The following is a 21,180-nucleotide window of genomic DNA, read 5'->3' as shown; positions in this document are numbered from 1 at the left end:
ATTCCTTCCTTCATCTTCTACGTATCCATTGAATTGCTTGTCTTCTGCTCCACCATCTCGTTCTTCCCCAGTTAAGGCTGGGGACATATAGTGGCGTTATAATAATCGCAGCATTTCCAGAGATAGGTCTGCGTTGTGTTGGCAGGGAGAGTCTCCCAAATGCCACCAAAGGATAGGAATCCATCGGAACCAGGTAAGGAACTGTGGAAAAGAAAAGGGAAGAGGTTAGAGCAGGGGTGCCAAAATCGATTTCGTTGAGAGATGCATCAGGGTTGTGTTTGACCTTGGGGGCGGGGTGGAAGGGTGGCATGGCCAGTCGGGGCGTGGCCAGCTCAATGTCACTCATGTTGGGGGTCCTCTAAGGCCGTGATGGTGAACCTATGGCACAGGTCCCAGGTCGGCTGCAGCGCGCATGGGTGCAGCAGCCAGCTGATTTTTGGTCTTTGAAGGGCCTCCAGAGGGCCGGCGGAGGCCATTTTCACTGTCCCTAGGCTTCAGGAAAGCCTCTGGAGCCTGAGCAGCAGTGGTGGGTTTCAAAAATTGTTCGAACCTACTCTGTATGTGTGGCCTTCTTTGTGGGAGTGGCTTGCCACCCATGTGACCGGATGGGAGTGGCTTGCTGCCTATGTGACCGGATATGAAGATGCCGACGACACTTGTCAGAACCACCTTAAATTACCTCACACACAGCACTGGCATGCATAAGAATAGGATGTAAACTTGTAATATGATGTAAACCAAACCATTTCATTGAGGTTGGGGGGGGGGCTGCTCTGCATAGCTCTCTCTGAGTGGTTTCCCCAACAATCTGGGTCCTCAGTTTATTGACCTCGGAAGGCTGGAAGGCTGAGTCAACCTTCAGCTGGTAAGAATCGAACTCCTCACTGCGGGCACAATTAGCCAGCAATATTGCATTCTAGCCACTGGGGCACCAGGACTCTCTGTGTTCTCCAAAATGTGGTTCTCCAGCCTCAAATTTTGCATGAATAATGCTGGCATAGAGAAAGAGGGATGCGGTGGCTCAGTGGCTAAGATGCTGAGCTTGTCGATCCCAAGGTTGGCAGTTTGGCGGTTCGAATCCCTAGCGCCGCCTAACGGAGTGAGCTCCCGTGACTTGTCCCAGCTTCTGCCAACCTAGCAGTTCAAAAGCACGTAAAAAACGCAAGTAGAAAAATAGGAACCACCTTTGGTGGGAAGGGAACAGCGTTCCGTGCGCCTTTGGCATTTAGTCATGCTGACCACATGACCATGGAGACGTCTTTGGCAATGCTGTCGGCTTTGAAAGGGAGATGAGCACCGCCCCCAAGAGTCAGGAACGACTAGCACATATGTGCAAGGGAAACCTTTACCTAGAGAATAGGAGAACCTGTTGTGGAGATCATGTCTCTCTCTTTTTTAAAGCAACAAATGTGAAGTGGAAATCTGTTCAGCACTTGATAGATTTGCAGTATTTCTTTCTGGAAATTAAATGACCGGCCAGTGGTGGGATTCAAATAATTTAACAACTGGTTCTATGCCCTAATGACCAACTGGGTAGGTGGGGCTCAGTGGTCATGTGACTGTTTGGGTGTGGCCAACTCAATGTCACTCAGGTCGATGGGTGCTTCGCCTTAGCTGTTACAATGCAATAAGGGTTAACCAGAGAGGCAGTTTCTATAAGCAGGACAGTAAAGATTAGGCTAGAAACAGCACCAGAATGTTTCCTTCCTGCCTTCCTTACAGGATTAGCCCTGTAAAGTGGGGAAAAAACAAAATGAGATTTCTTCCAACAACCGGTTCTCTGAACTACTTAGAAAGTTGCCAACCAGTTCTCCCGAATAGGTGGAAACCGGCTGAATCCCACCACTGTGACCGGCCATAGAGATGCCGAACCGTTCAAGCCGCTACAAAGTTGAGTATCGATTTGCTGTCATTTTTTCCCAAGGCAAAAGGGTGCCATCTCATGGTCATTTTAAAAAATATATATTTTTAAGGAAATGGGAACCACATACACAACAGCAATGAATCGGGGCTTGGGGGGGGTCGCTTCCTTTCCCCGCGTATTTCACACAAGCGCCACATGCGCAAGATCTCACCTGCTGAACAAATCTTTGCAGCATTCATGCAGAGCGTAGCTGGTAGAGTTGATGGCGGTGGTGGTGTTGAAGAAGTCTAAACAGGCGGGCACTTCTCTGGGCACATAAAGGATTCCTGTAGGTAGGAAATTCAGAGCTCGTGGGAGAAGCCACACCTTTGCTTAAAGAGAAAGGAAGTCGCCAACTGGTGGGTCCAAACCAGAGGTGGGTTTCTACCGGTACGGTGTGGTCTGGCCGAATAGGTATTAACAGTCCAGTGGACACCAGGGGTGGGTTTCTCGCCCCGTTCCAACCGGTTCGGTTGGAACGGGGCCGGCGGCGTCCTCGTGCACGCGCGCAGTGCACGCATGCGTAATAGCGCCTGTGCGATGCTCCAGCTGCTCCTGAAGGATCGCGTAGGCGCTGTATGCGTCCTGCGCATGAGTGGAAGCGCAGAACTCGTCAAAACCGGGTAAGAAACGCAGGCAGGCGGGTGGATCCTTCGGCGTTCCCGGAAGTTACTTACTTCCGGGTTCGCCGACCAACCGGTTCGCGGGGACTGCCGCGAACCGCCTGAAACCCACCCCTGGTGGACACATAACCGTACCAGTTCTATCCTCGGCGGCACCATCTTGATTTTCTGTTCTGCACATGCGTAGAACAATCTTCATTGAAAAAAATATATATAATTTCCCCCCTTTTTAAATGTTGTGCACACGCGCAGACCGTTTTAAGTGCAAATGCGCAGGCGTGCAGAGTGCACATTTGGCATACACGCGATCGAAGCCAGCGTGCATGTGCAAAAAAAATTGGGCATTGAACTGGCAGTAATGGCAGCAGGAACCCATCCCTGGTCCAAAACCATCGGCTTGTATTGTTGCAAAGAAAACTGTACGCAGAATAAACACAAGCTTGTGCAGAGAGAATATAAGAACCCTCTACAGGTAGTTCTCAACTTATCTAGTGACTGTTCAAAATTATAACAGCACTGAAAAAAAGTAACTTGTGGCTGTTTTTCACATGACCGCTGCAGTATCCCCATGATCACATGATCAAAATTCAGCCGCTTGTCAACTGACTCCTATTTATAACGGTTGCAGCATCCCAGGGGTCACATGCAGGGCTGGTATTCACTTACCTTTCCTAAGGTAAAGGTAAAAGTTCCCCTTGCACATCTGTGCTAGTCGTTCCCGACTCTAGGGGGTGCTGCTCATCTCCGTTTCTAAGCCGAAGAGCCAGCGCTGTCCGAAGACGTCTCCGTGGTCATGTGGCCAGCATGACTCAACGCCGAAGGCGCACGGAACACTGTTCCCTTCCCACCAAAAGTGGTTCCTATTTTTCTACTTGCATTTTTTACCTGCTTTTGGACTGCTAGGTTGGCAGAAGCTGGGACAAGTCACGGGAGCTCACTCCGTTACACGGCGCTAGGGATTCCAACTGCCAAACCGTCAACCTTTCTGATTGACAAGCTCAGCATCTTAGCCACTGAACTACCACGTCCGTTTCTTATCATTCACTTTCCCTACCAGTTCGCAAATGTGAATTATCTGTGCATGCACTTTGGCTAAAAAAGAGGACCTAAATCGGATGCCATAGAGCCGGGATAGGTGGTTGGGGCCATCAGTGATTTCCGCTACCGGTTTGGGTGAACCGGTCTGAACCGGCAGAATGGTCACGTGTGATCTCCTTTTGCGACCTTCTGACAAGCAAAGTCAAAGGGGAAGCCAGGTTCACTTAACAACCGTGTTACTCGCTTGACAACTGCAGCGTCAAAGAAAGGCGGGAAAATGGGGAGAAACTCACTTCACACATGTTTCACTTAGCAATACAAAATTTGGGGCTCATCTGTAGCTGTTTCACTTTTCACCCTGTTTCCCCCCATCCTCCTCCCGCAGGCAGTACCTGCAATGCATGCATTGATGAGGGAGACGCAGGCTCCGGTGAGCAAGGCTCGCAGGACGACGCTGGAAAATTCACTCGTGCGTTGCGGTGCCATCGGAGCTTCGTGTTAAAAGAAAAGCAGATGGAAGATGTGGATGTCTACACTTTGAAATTGCTCACCTCAGGGCCACTTTTGCTAACTGAGAATAACCAAGCCTTTGGAAGGAGAGGTTGGGATGCTTAAGCCACAGAGGACGTAGCTATGGGGCAGTCCGTTCCTTCCCCGCCCCTGTCAGCAAAAAGAGTCTTTTTCCTCCCGCCATGAAGTCTTCATGCTCCCCCACTGGTTTGTTGACTTACTCAAGCCGCCCAGCATGATCCCAATAGCGCTCAGGTTGGCAAATCCACACAGAGCAAAGGTTATAATGGTTTCAGCTCTGGGCTAAGGAAGGAGAGAGAGAGAGAGAGGAAGAGAGGGGGGAGAGGGTGAGAGAGAAGGAGAGAGAGGGAGAGAGGGAGGGAGAGAGGGAGGGAGAGAGTGGGGAGGGAGGGAGAGAGAAGGAGAGAGAGGGAGAAAGAGAGAGACGAGATAGAGAGACAGAAAGAGAAGGAGAGAGGGAGAGAGAGAGGAGAGAGAGGGAGAGAGAGAGTCAGATAGAGAGAGAGATAGACAGAAAGAGAAGGAGAGAGGGAGAGAGAGGAGAGAGAGGGAGAGAGAGAGTCAGATAGAGAGAGAGATAGAAAGAGAAGGAACGGTGAAGAGAGAAACAGAGAGGGAGAGAGGAAGGGAGGTGGAGGAGAGAGAGAAGGAGAGAGTGGGAGAGAGAGACAGAGAGACAGAGAAAGACACACAGAGAGAGACAGAGAGAGAAGGAGAGGGGGGAGACAGAGAGAGGAGGAGAGGGAAAGAGAGAAGGGAGAGAAAAGGAGAGAGGGGGGGGGAGAGAGAGAATATAATCAGTGTTGTGATAAAGAATAAATTCCCCACCCATTCCTCTTCCAATTGGCATATTCCAGTTTTCCCTGCTCAGCACTTGCTGTTGGATACTCAAGCAAGGATAGTCAACTTTAGGGGTCTATGACCATTCAACATGGCCAACTCGCCATGGCCAACTTGCGGTGGGACAACTTGCTGCAGGACAAGAGTCCCACTAGTATCAAAGATATTACATGTCGAGTTGGCCATGGCAAGTTGGTTGTGGCGAGTTGTCCCCATTCCGCAACTTTAGGATGTGTGGACTTCAACTCCCAGAACTCCCCAGCCGGCATGGGGAAGTTGAAATCCAGGCTTCTGAAAAGTTGCCAAGGTTGAAAAGCATTGGGTCTTAAGAAGAAACATCCATTGAACCTCTTGTAACCACATGCCAATCAGGACGTCCATGAGTTTGTTTCTGAGATTGCTCCCACCAAATCAAGAAGAGGGGAGGGTAGGTGGGCTTGGAGGAGAAGGAGCAGTGGCTTAGGACCAGGGTACTTACCGAAATCCACTGCTTTTGAGGACCATCCCACTCGGGCAGACCCATCAGACGATTCTGTTTGTAGACCGACAATTGCTGGTAGGCCACAAATTCATTTAAGAAGAACTTGACTCCCAGCATCTCAGCAGCCCGGGAAGCCTCTTCCCAGCTCACCCCTAACAAGAAGGCTAAAGGCATCAGGACGTAGGAGCAGATCAGCTGAAAGCCAGAAGACAATTCTTTTAGGAGCGTTGTAAGTAAAGTGGTTGGCTAACGCCTCGTGGTTGGTCTCTTTCCATCTTTTGACACTCAGTCCATGGCTGGCATCTCCCATGGTTTCCTCTGCACATGTCCATTGGCCCGATGTTCTGACTTAGGCCTCCTGGGACACACGCTTAGTCCCAAAAACCCTTTTTATTTCAACGGCTGTGAATTATGGTCATTCACAGCCCGTAATGATTCACCGCCAGTGAAGAGTCCGACAGAAGTCTGTCACAGTCTTTCAGGATATGGCTGATAAGCACCCAGCCTTATCGCCCTTGAAACGCTGCCAGAGACCTAATTGCCAATTAGTTTTGCAAGCAGAGCACAGAGTCAAAACGGAGCTTCGGAGTTTAAACCGACCAGAACGAACAAAGTTGCTTCCTCTAAAGGCTCGTATCTGTTTGCTCCTCTTTTATGTCTTATGAGAGGGGCCAATCATCTCCAAGCCTTACTCCCGAGTTGCCCCTTTTGTCTTAACTGTTCTTACCTTCTGGCAGCTCTGTGCATTCACACACACTGGGAACAGGCTCCCCCTGTCCCTCTGCCTTACTGATGTCCGGCTCCGGAGACAGCACATAACTCCCAGATGGCCTTGGCTCCCTCTCTGCCTCCAACGCAGAGCCCTCGTCCGAGCCTTCCCCAGACTTCAGGACTGATCCTTGTTCCTCCCCAACCTCCCCACTGTCTGACTCTGCTGCCAGCTCTGCTGGCCGCCAGCGGACCACAATCCCCTTCTGCTCCTGGGTACCCCCTTTCCTAAATTCGACAAAGATCTACTTGATATATTATATGGTGTTGCCTCAGTGGTGGGTTTCAAAAATTTTTCGAACCTACTCTGTGGGTGTGGCCTCCTTTGTGGGAGTGGCTTGCCGGCCATGTGACCTGGTGGGAGTGGCTTGCCGGCCATGTGTTTTCTCTCTCTCTCTCTCTTTCCTCCCTTTTGTCTCTCTGTCCCTTTTTCCTTTTTTTCTTTCATCTCTCTCGCTTTTTCTTTCTTTTTTTTCTTTCTTTCTCTTTCTCTCTCTGTGCGAGTGTGTGTGTTTGTGTGTGTGTGTGTGTCAGTGGTGGGTTTCAAAATTATTTGGAACCTCTTCTGTAGGTGTGGCCTGCTTTCCGGGTCCACTGGTGGAACCTCTTCTAACCGGTTCGGTAGATTTGACAAACCGGCTCTACCGAATAGGTGCGTACTGGTAGGAACCCACTTCTGTGTTGCATAATGCAATAGGTTTCGACCATTGGACACCACAAGATTGGGATGTGTGCCTTGTGAGTGTGGGACACAGCTTCTGCATTCTCTTCTTGGGACTAGTTGCTGAAACAAATGATGGTTGGAAACGGGGCCTAGTACCTACCTTAAATCAGGGTTAATTTGATACTTGTTAAAAGATTTGAACTTCAATTCCAACATTACTAGGGAACACGCTCAAATAACAATGGATTGTAGAAACCCAGAACTAGTAGAAGACACAAGGTGGCTTTCTTCCACCAGAGATGGTTCTAGTCAGGCTGGGCATATCACATCTCATTCCTCTTGATATTTTCATTATCCTGCCATAATCAACTTGGGGGGTCTTGTGGTAGATACCTGGAAGGAGAGTTGGGGCAACCCAACCATGCCGCCTAGCCAACTGAGGGCAGCGTCGATGAATGCCAGCACAGCCAGGAAGGCAATGAGATTGGCTGCAATGTTGGCCACCAGTCCCACAGCGGCAGAGGCACCATTACCAGCAGCTTCCAGAATATTCTTTTCCTCCCTGCGGGAATGTACAAAGAGAGAAGGAAATGGCGAGATGGTCCTGAACATTCCTTCCTTCCTTCCTTCCTTCCTTCCTTCCTTCCTTCCTTCCTTCCTTCCTTCCTTCCTTCCTTCCTTCCTTCCTTCCTTCCTTCCTCCCTCCCTCTTCCTTCCTTTTTGCCTCTCTCCCTCCCTTCCTGCTCTCTGTTTCAGTGGTGGGTTTCAAAAATTGTTCGAACCTACTCTGTGGGTGTGACCTCCTTTGTGGGAGTGGCTTGCTGCCCATGTGACCGGATGGGAGTGGCTTGCCACCCATGTGACCGGATATGAAGATGCCGACGACACTTGTCAGAACCACCTTAAATTACCTCATCCACAGCGCTGGCATGCATAAGAATAGGATGTAAACTTGTTTTTTAAAAGGCATCTTTGGTTTGCGTTAAAACAACTTCAACACACACAATGTTCTGATTGCACCACAAACGCAGTCGTCATCCTTACCTTTCACAGAGGCACTGAGTTTTATAAATAGGAGCATGATAGTGTAGAATAATCATATCCAAGGACCAGTGGTGGGTTTCAAAAAATTTTTGGAACCTCTTCTGTAGGTGTGGCCTGCTTTCCGGGTCCACTGGTGGAACCTCTTCTAACCGGTTCGGTAGATTTGACGAACCGGTTCTACCGAATAGGTGCGGACTGGTAGGAACCCACCTCTGATCTGTTTCCTCCCTCCTGCCCTCTCTCTCTCCTTCTTAAATTTGTTCGCCATCCATACTTTCCTAGACAACTGAGATGCATGCTGAAAAAAACGTACTAAGCAGAGTCAGGGCCAATCTAATCCCACTCAGAGGCTGTGGAGTTTCAAAAGTCAGCCCCTGTGACAGAGAGATCCTGCTAGATGACATTCTTTAATTGATAGGACCTGGATCATAGTCCTCCTGCCAAGCCAGGTAAAAACATCTGGGAAGCTGGGGGCCACACCTTCTTCTCTTTGTACCTCTCCAATCTTCTCCCCACCCAGCTGTGCTTGACACATTGGTCTTCTCCTCTTTTCTCTCTCCACCTTTTCCTCGGAACCTGCTACCCAGATCCCTGTAGAAGCCATAGGAACCTCACGGATTTTTGCCGCTCTCACCCGCAGGCAATTGTGATGCCTTCGTGGCTTCGGAATTTGGACTGTTCCACTTCTGGATAGACAAGTTTGGCCATAGCTAAAGCACAAGGTGCTGCCATTACTGAGGCTGCGATGAGAGACGAAGCATCAATCTGCAAGAAGAACCACAAATTGCCACAGAAGAGTCGACAAATGCCGTGTTCTTTAATCCAAGACGCTTAACTCTCCTAATTTTTGCGAATTCTTTCCTTTTCCAAACAGTAATTTAAAAGTTTCCAATTTGCAATTAAAAAAAAAAAGATGCAATTATTCTTTGCTGTGGAATAATTATACACTCGCTGTTCCTATCAGTTCTAATGAAAAGGTGATTAGCTTATTGGGAAATACAAGATATTTTGCCCACGTAGTTTATTAGAATATGATACTGATAATACCAAATCACACATCACGAGATGGCCTTTTACCACAATTTCCCCTTCACCCGATAAAAAACAACTCAGACCAAAGGTCTTTAATCTATAATTAAAGATAAAATAAGATCCAGCTTTTAAACTGTGCTGCAGTAATAGTCTAAATAGATTGGCCTTGTCAAAATTAGTTCACATCAACTCATGTCCTCTGGATGTTCATCTAGTTCCCACTTCACCTGATCAAATGCCTTTTCTAAAAACATCCAGAGGACATGAGTTGATGTGAACTAATTTCAGCACAGTTTAAAAGCGGATCTTATTTTATCTTTAATTAAAGGCAGTCAAATAGCCTGGTTCAGAAAACATGAACATGTGTATAATCTGCTATGATACATACGATAATTCGATATCATTTGTGCAACAGTAAATGCTGCTGTACAAGAATTTCCTCCTCTTGTACAGACTCAGTTGTAGATATTTATTTTCTTGTACGGTAAACTCACCCCCACCATCAAAGCTAGCACCACCCAGAGCATAGAGCAACTTAAAGAAGTAGTGCAAGATCAGAAGATGTGGAGAGACCTGGCCAGGGGTGGGTTTCAACTGGTTCGTGGCGGTCCCTGCGAACCGGTTGGTCGGCGAACCCAGAAGTAAGTAACTTCCGGGAACGGCGAAGGGCGCGCCCGCCCGCCCGCGGTCCTTACCCGTTTTTGACAAGTTCTGTGCTTCCACGCATGCGCAGGACGCATACAGCACCTGCGCGATCCTCCAGGAGCAGCTGGAGCGTCGCGCAGACGCTAGTACGCATGCGTGCACCGCGCGCATGCACGAGGACGCCGCCGGCCCCGTTCCAACCGAACCGGTTGGAACGGGGCAAGAAACCCACCCCTGGACCTGGCCCATAGAATCGCCAAGAGTCAGATACGAGTCTGAATGGATATTGTATTTGATCACTCACCCCAAATGAAATGTATGCGCCCATCACACTACCAGCAATGGTAGCAAAGCCACCGGTCATCACAGCATGGATTTCTGAACGTGTCATGTCCCCCAGGTAGGGACGGATGAGCAAGGGTGCTTCGGTCTGGAGGACAAAAGATAAAATCAAATAGAGGTTAACCAAGACCCCAGAAATATAACTCAGAATTCTGTTACTCAGAAACAACGAGCAGATAGCCTGATTCAATGTTCTGCTTAAACACACAGGCCAGGAGAATAAAATACTCAGTTCTGGAATAAACTATGAGAAAGACAGCATCCAATTTTGTGACGGTTTCACATTATTAAAAAAAATGAAAGAGAAATTCACTTGAATGCAAACTGACCTCGTTTTGCACTTCAGAACCAAAATATAATCCAAACATTAGCTAGTTCTAAAATCTGCATTTCTTTAAATGTAGCAAGGCAGAATAAAAGGAAGAAAGCTTATATCGAAGAAAAAGGCAAAAATGCATGTGGAGAAAGATGCATGTATGTATTTTCAAATCAAAAGTATGTGTCCCTTTTCCCAGCAAATTGTCGGGGGAGAAAAGAGACTTTTCTCAAATGCAGAAACAAAATAGCTTTGGAAAATGAAAAACAGAAAGAATGGAAGTCTCTTCCCTCTCTTGTTTAGAGAGAAGGTTGAGAGGACCATTGATGGGCATTCATGGGGGAAGTCAAGATTATGTACTACTTACCATCCCCACAAATACATTCCCCACCACGCTCAGAGATTCGGTGGCCGCTGTGCCCATTGTAATTTGCAGAAGCCAGGACAACTGTTGGAAGAAGGTTGGAGAGTGTGATTTGGAGGACACTGGCAGCTTATGGGTCATTGTCCAGAATATCCTCGACTTAATCTCTTGCTTACCTGGGTACTTGAGAGACTGCCTGCTGCCAATTACCTCCAATAGACCGATTAGATCCCACAGATTAGGCCTCCTCCGAATTCCATCCGCCGGCCAATGCCGGCTGGCGACCACCCGGAGGAGAGCCTTCTCTGTGGCTGCTCCGACCCTCTGGAGCGAGCTCCCCGTGGAGATTTGAACCCTCACCACCCTCCAGGCCTTCCGCAAAGCCCTTAAAACCTGGCTGTTCCGACAGGCCTGGGGCTAAAGAGCTTTTGCCCCCCCCCCCGAATGGTATGGTTGTTGTGTGCTTTTAAATTGTGTATTGTTTTGTTTGTCTTTTTTATCCCTTATCTGTATCCCCTTCCCTGACTTGGATTGTGAGCCGCCCTGAGTCCCCTTGGGGAAAAGGGCGGCATATAAGTGCAATAAATTCAATTCAATTCAATTCATTGGCCAATCTTGCAGCAATGACACATCCTTAGCTATTGGGGCCATAGTTCAATGCCAAGCATATGCTTTGTGCTTTTGTCCAAACTCTGATACATCTTAGTAGGACTGAAGGTTCTTCCAGAAGAGCTTTTTCTAGAAGGTTGATCTCGACTGTGACCTAGATGGAGCGGTGGGGTCTACTTGCAATGAAGTCCACAGCCAGGACAGATGTCACAGTTAATGGAATTAACCCCACCTCCTGTGCTGTCCACATCTTGTGGTGCTCTCTTCTCATCCACAAAGACTCCCTGATGTTCATTTTGAGGGAGCATCTTCCATCTCTCTCTCTCTCTCTCTCTCTCTCTCTCTCTCTCTCTCTCTCTCTCTCTCTCTCTCTCTCCCTCTCTCTCTCTCCCTCCCTCCCTCCCTCTTTCAATCTCTGATACCCCCATTGTTTTGCACTGTCTACTTCATCATACCCCTTTCCTTGTAAATTATCATGTTGTGTCCTTTCTATTAAAGGTAAAGTTTCCCCTCGCACATATGTGCTAGTCATTCCCAACTCTAGGGGGGCGGTGCTCATCTCCATTTCTAAACCGGAGCCAGTGCTGTCCCAAGACCTCTCCGTGGTGATGTGGCCTGCATGACTAAATGCCGAAGGCGCACGCAGTTAGCACGGAACCCTGTTACCTTCCCAACAAAGATGGCTCCTATTTGTCTACTTGCCTTTTTACATACTTTTGAACTGCTAGGTTGGCAGAAGCTGGGATAAGTAACGGGAGCTCACTCCGTTACATGATGCTAGGGATTCGAACCACCAAACTGCTGACCTTTCTCGTCAACAATCTCAGCGTCTTAGTCACTGGGCCACCATGTTCCCTTCTATTAGTACAGTGTTTCTCAACCTTGGGGACTTTAAGTCCTGTGGACCTCAACTCCCAGAATCCCCCAGCCAGCATAGCTGGCTGGGGAATTCTGGGAGTTGAAGTCCACAGGACTTAAAGTCCCCAAGGTTGAGAAACACTGTATTAGTACTTTCTAATAGCGGAAGAATTAATATTACTATCTTTGGGTACCTTATAATGTTTCTTGGCCATACACTAAGGCCCTACATCTAGCCTTATGACCAGATGTACTGTATGGTATATGTGTATGATCTATATAGCAATAGCAATAGCAATAGCAGTTAGACTTATATACCGCTTCATAGGGCTTTCAGCCATCTCTAAGCAGTTTATAGAGTCAGCATATTGCCCCCAACAATCTGGGTCCTCATTTTACCCACCTCGGAAGGATGGAAGGCTGAGTCAACCTTTGAGCCGGTGAGATTTGAATTGCCGAACTGCAGAACTGCAGTCAGCTGAAGTAGCCTGCAGTGCTGCACTCTAACCACTGCGCCACCTCGGCTCTTATACTGTCTTAGCTCTATTAGGAAAATTATAAGCTTACTCTTGGAATCCTAAAACTCAGCGTTACCTTCAGGATTATAAACTGCATGACTCCCAAGTAGTAGAGGATGGACATCACACAACTGAAGAAGATAACAATAGGCAGGGCCTGGAGACAGAAGAGAACAGCATGCCTCTTTAGCACAGGGCAACTGCAGCTTTCCAGATGTTGCTGAATGATAGCTCCCACCAACCCTAACCAATATGATTAATAATGAAGGATAATTGGAGGAAAGCATCACCACACCCTCGTATACAGAAGTCATATGGTTCTTGTGGAGTTTGAAGCCTAGAAAAAACCTAGGCTCCTAGTAAAAGACGGGGTTCCCTGAACAGACCAGGTGTTCATCCAGTTTAGAGGAGCTTTGAGTATGATGTTACTCCCTAGTTGACAGAAGCAGACAGCAGTGGATAGAGGCAAGGATACAGAATGGACCAGCCAAGGCTTCCCACTTCATCCTTCACCCAAGCATAAAGAACCAAAGACCTGTGGGGTGTTGGGTGTTAGGGGGGAGGGGGGATATATAGTATGTGTTAGATTTTATAGTAACACGATTGCACTTGTATACTGTTGCTCTTTAATTTCACTGTAAAAATAGGACAAGCTGAATATACAGGGCGGGGCATAACCTTTTCCTAGGGGGTCACAGCAAGATTGACAGCAGTTTACAACTTCCGCGACACCTCATTTTAAAGCCCATAAAAAACTGAATTGAATGAGCTATTAAATGTTAAATTTGCTTTAAGAATGGCTGGAAAATTCAATTCGGAAGAACAAAGGATCATTGACAGAATAAAATGCATTGCCTTTCGAGAGGCTCGCGAAAACAATGTCGAATTTTGGGGCAATGACGTCTGGCCGGGAAATTCGCCAGATCTCAATCCGGCAGAGAACATTGGGGCCATAATTAAGGATGAAGTGGAAGCTCTGATGATTCAGGAGCAAGGTCAAAATCGATATTCGGTTGAAACTTTGAGAATGAATTTGGAAACTGTGTTGAAAAATCTGGAAAATCGAACGGAACTGTTTGAAGATTTGTTGTGTTCTTATCCACCTCGTTTGAATGCTGTTCGAAGGGCTAATGGTGGTCATACTGACTATTAAATCGTGTCAATAAACTCAGTTTTTGATGGGCTTTTGAATGGTGTATGAATTATTTGTGTTGTTATTACAAGTGTTGCTGTGACCCCCTAGGAAAAGGTTATGCCCCGCCCTGTATTAATAGATAGTAGAAATACACCGAAGGGAGGAGTAGAGGGATAGAAGAAAGAGGGGTAGAGAGGGTGGGAGAGAGGACGGGAGGGAGGGTGAGAAGGAAGGGAGGGAGTGTACTGGGAGAGAGGAGTGGTAGAGGGGGAGGGGAAGTAGGGTAGAGGGGAATGTTGGAGGGAAAAAGGGAAGTTGGAGAGGGGGCGAAAGAAAGGGTGTATGGAGGGTCGAAGTGGTACATTGGGTTTGTATTTTGGGGGGTATTGTTGACAAGAGGAATGGCTGTGTTTATTGTTTAATGTTATATGGCCCCGGTTATGCACAGTATATATGTGACTGTACGAAATGAAAATGGAAAAATAAAAACACATTTACTGAAGAACCAAAGACCTGGGCGAGGCAGCTGTGAAGCCATTTTTTAAGACCTTCAAGAGAAAATGGGGGCCAGGAAGAGGAGGAGAGGGAGAATAGGTTTATCTACGTTCACCTGAAAAGCAAAACTTTCTTGAATCAGTTTCTCCCCAAAGACAAAACCGGATCCAGCTGTGGTATAGTTGAGGAATGCCTGTAAGGGGAACAATATTAGAAGGTACATTGTACTGCAAACAAGGGCATACAAAACCTTTGCCAGACCAATCCTCGAATACAGCTCGTCTGCCTGGAATCCACACTGTATATCGGACATTAATACGATTGAGCGACTCCAGAGTCCTCCACTCCTCTGCTCACAACAGAATCCCTTATGCCACCAGGCTTGAAATTTTGGGCTTGGACAATCCAGAACTACACCGATAAAGTCTGACCTAAGCATAGTACACAAAATTGTCTGCTACAATGTCCTACCTGTCAATGGCTACTTCAGCTTCAACCGCAATAATACACGGGGCAAACGATCGATACAAACTCAAGGTAAATTGCTCCAAACTCGATTGCAGAAAATACGACTTCAGCCACAGAGTGGTCAACGCCTGGAATGCTCTACCTGACTCCGTTGTTACATCCTCAAACCCCCACAGCTTCAACCTCAAACTGTCTACCGTGGACCTCACCCCATTCCTAAGAGGTCCGTAAAGGGGGCGTGCATAAGCGCACCAGCGTGTCTACCGTCCCTGTCCTACTGTCCCCATTTATTCATACCCATTTCCTGTGTTCGTGTCCGTGTTTATACTTCTACATGTTATCTCGTACAAGTTCGGCAAACTAAATAAATAAATAAACATTTGGAAATAGAGTCGTGTTCATTTTTTAAAAAAAAATATGGCACACCTGTGATTCAACACGAAGGATCCCTGATCATTTTAGCAGCCTTTTGATCTACAGAAGCGTGAGTACGAATTCAATGACAATCACAATAATCACTCAAAATCGTTGCTGCTTGAGAACCTGTCTAAATCTTCTCCTACCCCACTAGATCTCACCGTCATATGCTGGGCATTGTCTTGGGTCAAATCAAAAGAGTTGATTTGACTAATGGCTCCAATAGGATCTTTCGGAACTGAAGCTAGTGGACATGTGACTTGTAAGGAGAGATTTTGTGCCGGAGGAACAAGGGGTATCACGTAACATCTTCAAACATTATTCTACTCAAACCTGAATCTGATTGCCCAGCCATTGGAAAGCCTGAAATCCAGGTTCAGTTCGGATGATGAAGAGTCCAAGGACAAATTGTAGACCAAGACCCCACGACACAGCTCTCCAGGATACCTGCAACCAAGGACATTTGGTGAACATCTTCTAGACCAAGGGTGTCAAACTCAATTTCATTCATGGGCGCATAAGGGTTGTGTGGGCCTTGGGGGGGGGCAGGTGGCCATAGCCAAGGTGGGCATGGCCCGGTGGTCGGATTCAAAATTTTTTACTACCGGTTCTGTGAGTGTGGCTTTGTGGGCATGGTGTGGCTTTGTAGGCGTGGCAGGGGAAGGTTACTGCAAAATCCCCATTTTCTCCCCATCCCACTAACTTGCTTTCCAGCTCCATTCTCCTGTTCAGGGCAACAAAAGAAGATCAGCTGGGAGGCTAGGAAGGAACAGGGGCGGGGCCAGCCTATTTGCGGGTTCTGTGAGTGTGGCTTTGTGGGCATGGTGTGGCTTTGTAGGCGTGGCAGGGGAAGGTTACTGCAAAATCCCCATTTTCTCCCCATCCCACTAACTTGCTTTCCAGCTCCATTCTCCTGTTCAGGGCAACAAAAGTAGATCAGCTGGGAGGCTAGGAAGGAACAGGGGCGGGGCCAGCCTATTTGCGGGTTGTCCAAACTGCTCAAAATTTCCACTGCTGATTCTTCAGAACTGGTCAAAACTGGCTGAATACCACCTCTGGTGTGGCCACCTTGACATCACTTGTGTTGGAGGAACAATTGGCTGTCTTCAATGAACAAGTGACTTCTCCCTAAGCCAGGGGTGAAATCCAGCAGGTTCTGACAGTTCCTGGAGAACCAGTAGCGGACGTTTTGAGTAGTTCGGAGAACCGGTAGCGGAAATTTTGAGTTGTTTAGAGAACCGGCAAATGCCACCTCTGGCTGGCCTCGGAGTGAGGTGGGAATGGAGATTTTGCAGTATCCTTCCCCTACCACACCCACCAAGCCACACCCACCAAGCCGCACCACACCCACCAAGCCATGTCCACAGCACTGGTAGTAAAAAAATTTGAATTTCACCACTGCCCTAAGCCAACATCATGGAGAATTTACAGACTGCTCCAGTGGTGGGATTCAGCCAGATCGCATCTATTCGGGAGAACCGGTTGTTAACTTTCTAAGTAGTTCAGAGAACTGGTTGTTGGAAGAAATCCCCTTTTGTTTCTTTCCACTTTACAGAGCTAATCCTGTAAGGAAGGCAGGAAGGAAGGAAACATTCTGGTGTTGTTTCTAGCCTAATCTTTATTGACCTGCTTACGGAAACTGCCTCTCTGGTTAACCCTGATTACATTGTAACAGCTAAGGCAAAGCACCCATCGACCTGAGTGACCTTGAGTTGGCCACGCCCACCCAGTCACATGACCACTGAGCCCCTCCTACCCAGATGGTCATTAGGGCAGAGAACCGGTTGTTAAATTATTTGAATCTCACCACTGGACTGCTCTGAGAAGTGCGACTGGAGGTTGAGTGAATGAAAAGCAGTACCAAAAGACGAAGCCTGTTATATTGAATCTTGGTTAGACTTAAGGTGCTAAACTAAAAAAAAACAGAAATGATGGTGCTTACAGCCATGTGATGCTTGGAGACGAGAAATAACAAGAAGACCAGCACACAGTAGCCACCCAATGAAATCAGCTGCTCCTTCCTTTGGGACACGTCCAGAACCAGCCATGTGATCAAAGCAATCAGAAGAAGGGCGCACAAAATCCTAGAAAATTACAGGGGAAGCAGAATAATATGTACTTGGCGCGATTAAACATACATCCACCATAAGCCACTTTGTTAAATATACATTCTTGATAAGCCTCTGGGGGAAAACAATGGGGAGAGGGGGGCAAAAGATATAAGAAAAGTCCTTATTGCAATACTTAATTTATCCCCTCTTACTTTCCACAATGTTGGTATTTACATTCTGTGCAGTGGGGGGATTCAAGTAATTTAACAACCGGTTCTCTGTCCTAACGACCAGCTAGGTAGGCATGCCGATGGGCGTTTCACCTTAGCTGTTACAATGGTAATAAGGGTTAACCGGAGAGGCAGTTTCTGTAAGCAGGGCAATAAAGATGAGGCTAGAAACAACACCAGAATGTTTCCTTCCTGCCTTCCTTACAGGTTTAGCCCTGCAAAGTGGAAAAAAACAAAGGGAAATTTCTTCCAACAACTGGTTCTCTGAACTGCTTAGAAAGTTAACAACCGGTTCTCCCCAATAGGTGCGAACTGGCTGAATCCCACCACTGATTCTGTGCTAGAATATTTATATTTTACTTGCCTGGCTAAGGATCCTAGGGCAGAATCCAATTTTTTTTAGCCTTTTTTAAAAAAAATCAGTTGTATTATCTTTATGTTCCATCACTTATATTACTTCTTTCATTGTGTTGTGTTGTGTTGTGTCTGCATTGCATTGCATTGTATTTATTCCTCCATGATCATGGAGTTATAAGATGCAAGCTCACCCTTAGGGTCATCCAATCCAACCATCAGCTCAATGCTCTAGAAATTCTCTAGAGATTCTCTAGAGATGCTCTAGAGATGCTTTAGAAATGCTCTAGAGATTCTCTGGAAATGCTATTTCTATATGCTCTATATGCTCTAGATGCTCTAGAAATGCTCTAGTATTTAAAGAAGCAAAATGAAGATTGGCTCACCATGGTTTCTTGAAAAAATCCTGTCCATAAAACTGATCTGTACAGCCTTACCATTTCAGCCACCGCCAGGCCTTCTGACAGCATTTGCTGCAGGGGCTCAACATCTGGATAATCTTGGCTCCCAAATATTTTTTGACTAAACTATATGCCAGGAAAGCAACAGCCAGGCTTGTCAAAACGATCAGGGCCAAAGCTCGCTGGTAGTCCAGATAACAAGCAGCAATGAAGTAGGCCAGGTAGCCTAAAATGAGAATAGCAATGCCACGTATATACCACTTCACAGTGTTTTACAGCCCTCTCTAAGCTGTTTGCAAAGTCAGCCTCTTGCCCCCAACAATCTGGGTCCTCATTTGACAGACCACGGAAGGATGGAAGGCTAAATCAACCTTGAGCCAGTCAGGATCGAACTGCTGGCAGTGGGCAGAGTTAGCCTGCAATACTGCATTCTAACCACTGAGAAGGAAGGAAGGAAGGAAGGAAGGAAGGAAGGAAGGAAGGAAGGAAGGAAGGAAGGAAGGAAGGAAGGAAGGAAGGAAGGAAGGAATCTCTCTTAAGTGGTCTTACAGTGTCAGCCTCTTGCCCCCAACAATCCGGGTCCTCATTTTACCCACCTCGGAAGGATGAAAGGCTGAGTCAACCTTGAGCCTGGTGAGATTCAAACTGCTGGCAATTGGCAGTCAGCAGAATTAGCTTGCAATACTGCATTCTAAACACTGGGAAGGGGAGTGAGTGAGTGAGTAGGTGAAGAGGGAAGGAAGGAAGGAAGGAAGGAAGGAAGAAAGGAAGGATGACTAGTAATAGCCCATAGATTTATATGCTGTTTCCCAGTGCTTTGCAGGCCTCTCTGAGTGGTTTAAAGAGTCAGCCTCTTGCCCCCAACAATCTGGGTCCTCATTTTACCCACCTCGGGAAGATGGAAGGCTGAGTCAACCTTGAGCCAGTCAGGATCGAACTGCTGGCAGTGGGCAGAGTTAGCCTGCAATGCTGCATTCTGAACACTGGGGACGGCCACTGTGCCACCAAGGTTCAAGGCATTGAACATCAAGACCTCAAAGCATTGAACTGCCAAGGTCTTAAGTCTTCAGAAACCACCGCAAATTAGGCACAGCTGATGCATACAGTTCATTTAGACTAGTGCCATTCACAAAGGTTTGGGGCAGAAGTTCCAGCACTGGCTGAAATACTGGGAGTCCCCTCTTTATGACCATTTATTTAGTGACCCATTCAAAATTACGACGCCACTGGGAAAAAAAGGGACTTACAAGCGATTCTTGCACTTACAGCCATGGTGGGATCTCCACGGTCATGCCATCAAAATCCAGGCACTTGGCAACTGACATGTACTTATAACAGTTGCAACTGCCCGGGGTCCTGTGGTCACCACTTGCGGCCCGGAGAGTGAAAGACTTACCTGCGATTAAGATGCCTAAGAATACCTGGTGGAATAATTTACGATGAGCCTTGCAGAATCTCTTTGCTTTAGAGAAAGGCCGGGTCACGTTCTTGAGCCTGCTGAAAGGCACGTCAAGAAAATCAACGTTACAGAACATCTGGAAGGGATCCTATACATCATTTTGTGGAGCCCCATTTTGGATATTTATGATTAGACTAGCTGGATACCCATGCGGTGCTACGAAACTTGGTGATCGGGGTTGATAAATTGACACTTATAGCTTGAAAATTAAGCCTCTCCTCTCCTATCTTATCCACTTCTCTTCTTCAGTCTTAGCATCAGAGCATTTTTTAGGTTGGGAGGGGGAATAGAATGTCTAAACTCCCAGCTGGATGAGTTGCGCATTGGCCACGCCCACATCCGAGTGGCAGTTGGAACAGAGTTCTTTTCAGGTGGGGAGGGAGAGTAGAACGTCTAACTCCTTAGCATCAGAGTGTTGTAATAATAATATAAGAAATACTAACGATCTGATACTCATCCTTGAAGATCTTTCCCCAAAGACCTTCAAGGATGAGTAAAATCAGGCTCTTTTTCCATATGGGACCACATCACCTTGATTAATCCCATGACTTCATTCTTCTTTTTTAAAAATCTCACTACGTTAGTACAATAAACGGCTCTGAGTTTCTGGAAATGGAGCAGCATACAAACAATAGCAATAATATCAAGCAATATCCAAAGGAGCTATCATATTTCTGTGGCATTTCTGAGAGGTAATTATTCTTCCTTCCTTGCACAAGTTGGGATGAAAAGACAAACTGGGAGCTCGGATTGAGGCTGCCAATCTACAGGGGCTCACACAAAACATCTAAGAAGGGGAACATCTGGGGATCTACTAGTTTTAAACAACAGTTGATTCTCCAGCTGAAACAACACATTTCCTTGGTAGTCCATATTTAGTACCTCCCAAAATGACTGTCCTGGACAGGATTTTCTTCCCCAAGAGATGGTGCTTCCTTCCCATTTGTCTCTGATTCCTGCCAAAAACACAGACACCATTAGCATCTTTGCAGAAAGTGTGAAAGACAAAGTTAAGGAGGAGAAGAAAAACTTACCATAAGCTCAAATGTTGGGTTCGCCAAGCCCTTATGACTGTTTTTAGGTGAAATCTTGACTTCCCCCATTCCATTTCTCTCTGATTCCTGCCAAAAACACAGACCCCGTTCACCAACTTTAGGGAAAGTATGAAGGACAAAGCTAAGAAGAGGAATAAAAACTTACCATGGCCTCAAATGTTGGATTTGCCAAGCCCTTATGATTGTTTTTAGGTGAAATCTTGACTTTGTCCATTGTCTTGGGGTTCTGAAGCTGCTACCTCCACCTTGGCCTGTTCTGGAAGACAAGATCCATTGTCAGCTTGCCGAGTATTTATTTTCAACTAAAAAAGGCTCTGTCCTGCACATTGACAATAAAAATCAGAACACCAAATACAAGTTGGGTGGAAACGATCACGTAGATGACCCTCACTCTTTCAAGGACCTAGGAGTACTCATCTCAAATGATGAGATCCCTAGATCTCACTGTAAAAAGACATTAAGAGTTGTCACCCTAATTTTGTGAAGCTTCTTCTCCGGTAACATTCTACTGCTAATTAGGGCATACAAAACCTTTGCCA

The 21,180-nt window shown here is 46.8% G+C and overlaps 1 protein-coding gene across 3 annotated transcripts; it reads right to left on the bottom strand.

Annotated features, from left to right (window-relative positions):
• SLC28A2 (solute carrier family 28 member 2) lies at window positions 1-20,738 on the bottom strand. Of its 3 annotated transcripts, XM_087704112.1 has the most exons (17): window positions 20,621-20,738; window positions 20,469-20,542; window positions 19,524-19,621; window positions 18,164-18,353; window positions 17,034-17,175; window positions 15,425-15,538; window positions 14,322-14,399; window positions 12,653-12,733; window positions 10,595-10,675; window positions 9,874-9,999; window positions 8,527-8,657; window positions 7,242-7,410; window positions 5,414-5,611; window positions 4,296-4,377; window positions 3,957-4,055; window positions 2,076-2,190; window positions 1-201 (listed from the first exon to the last, which is right to left on the bottom strand). In XM_087704112.1, the coding sequence occupies exons 1-17, from the start codon at window positions 20,687-20,689 to the stop codon at window positions 72-74; spliced, it is 1,977 nt and encodes a 658-aa protein (XP_087560238.1). In that variant the 5' UTR covers window positions 20,690-20,738; the 3' UTR covers window positions 1-71. The 3 variants fall into 3 exon arrangements, 2 of the variants coding, with proteins under 2 accessions (XP_087560238.1, XP_087560237.1); XR_015695418.1 differs by lacking the exons at window positions 20,469-20,542; window positions 20,621-20,738 and adding an exon at window positions 1,185-1,349 and having other exon boundaries at window positions 120-201; window positions 19,524-20,450; XM_087704111.1 differs by lacking the exons at window positions 1-201; window positions 2,076-2,190; window positions 20,469-20,542; window positions 20,621-20,738 and adding an exon at window positions 3,627-3,815 and having other exon boundaries at window positions 19,524-20,451.
• Between the last annotated feature and the right edge of the window lie 442 nt (window positions 20,739-21,180).

The sequence above is a fragment of the Thamnophis sirtalis genome, unplaced genomic scaffold (assembly GCF_051295495.1).
Source record: "Thamnophis sirtalis isolate CommonGarterSnake01/CBP01778 unplaced genomic scaffold, rThaSir2_p1.2 scaffold_2, whole genome shotgun sequence".
Taxonomy (NCBI): domain Eukaryota; kingdom Metazoa; phylum Chordata; class Lepidosauria; order Squamata; family Natricidae; genus Thamnophis; species Thamnophis sirtalis.
Note: the sequence above shows the minus strand (reverse complement) of the source record. Positions and strands in the feature narration are given on the sequence as shown.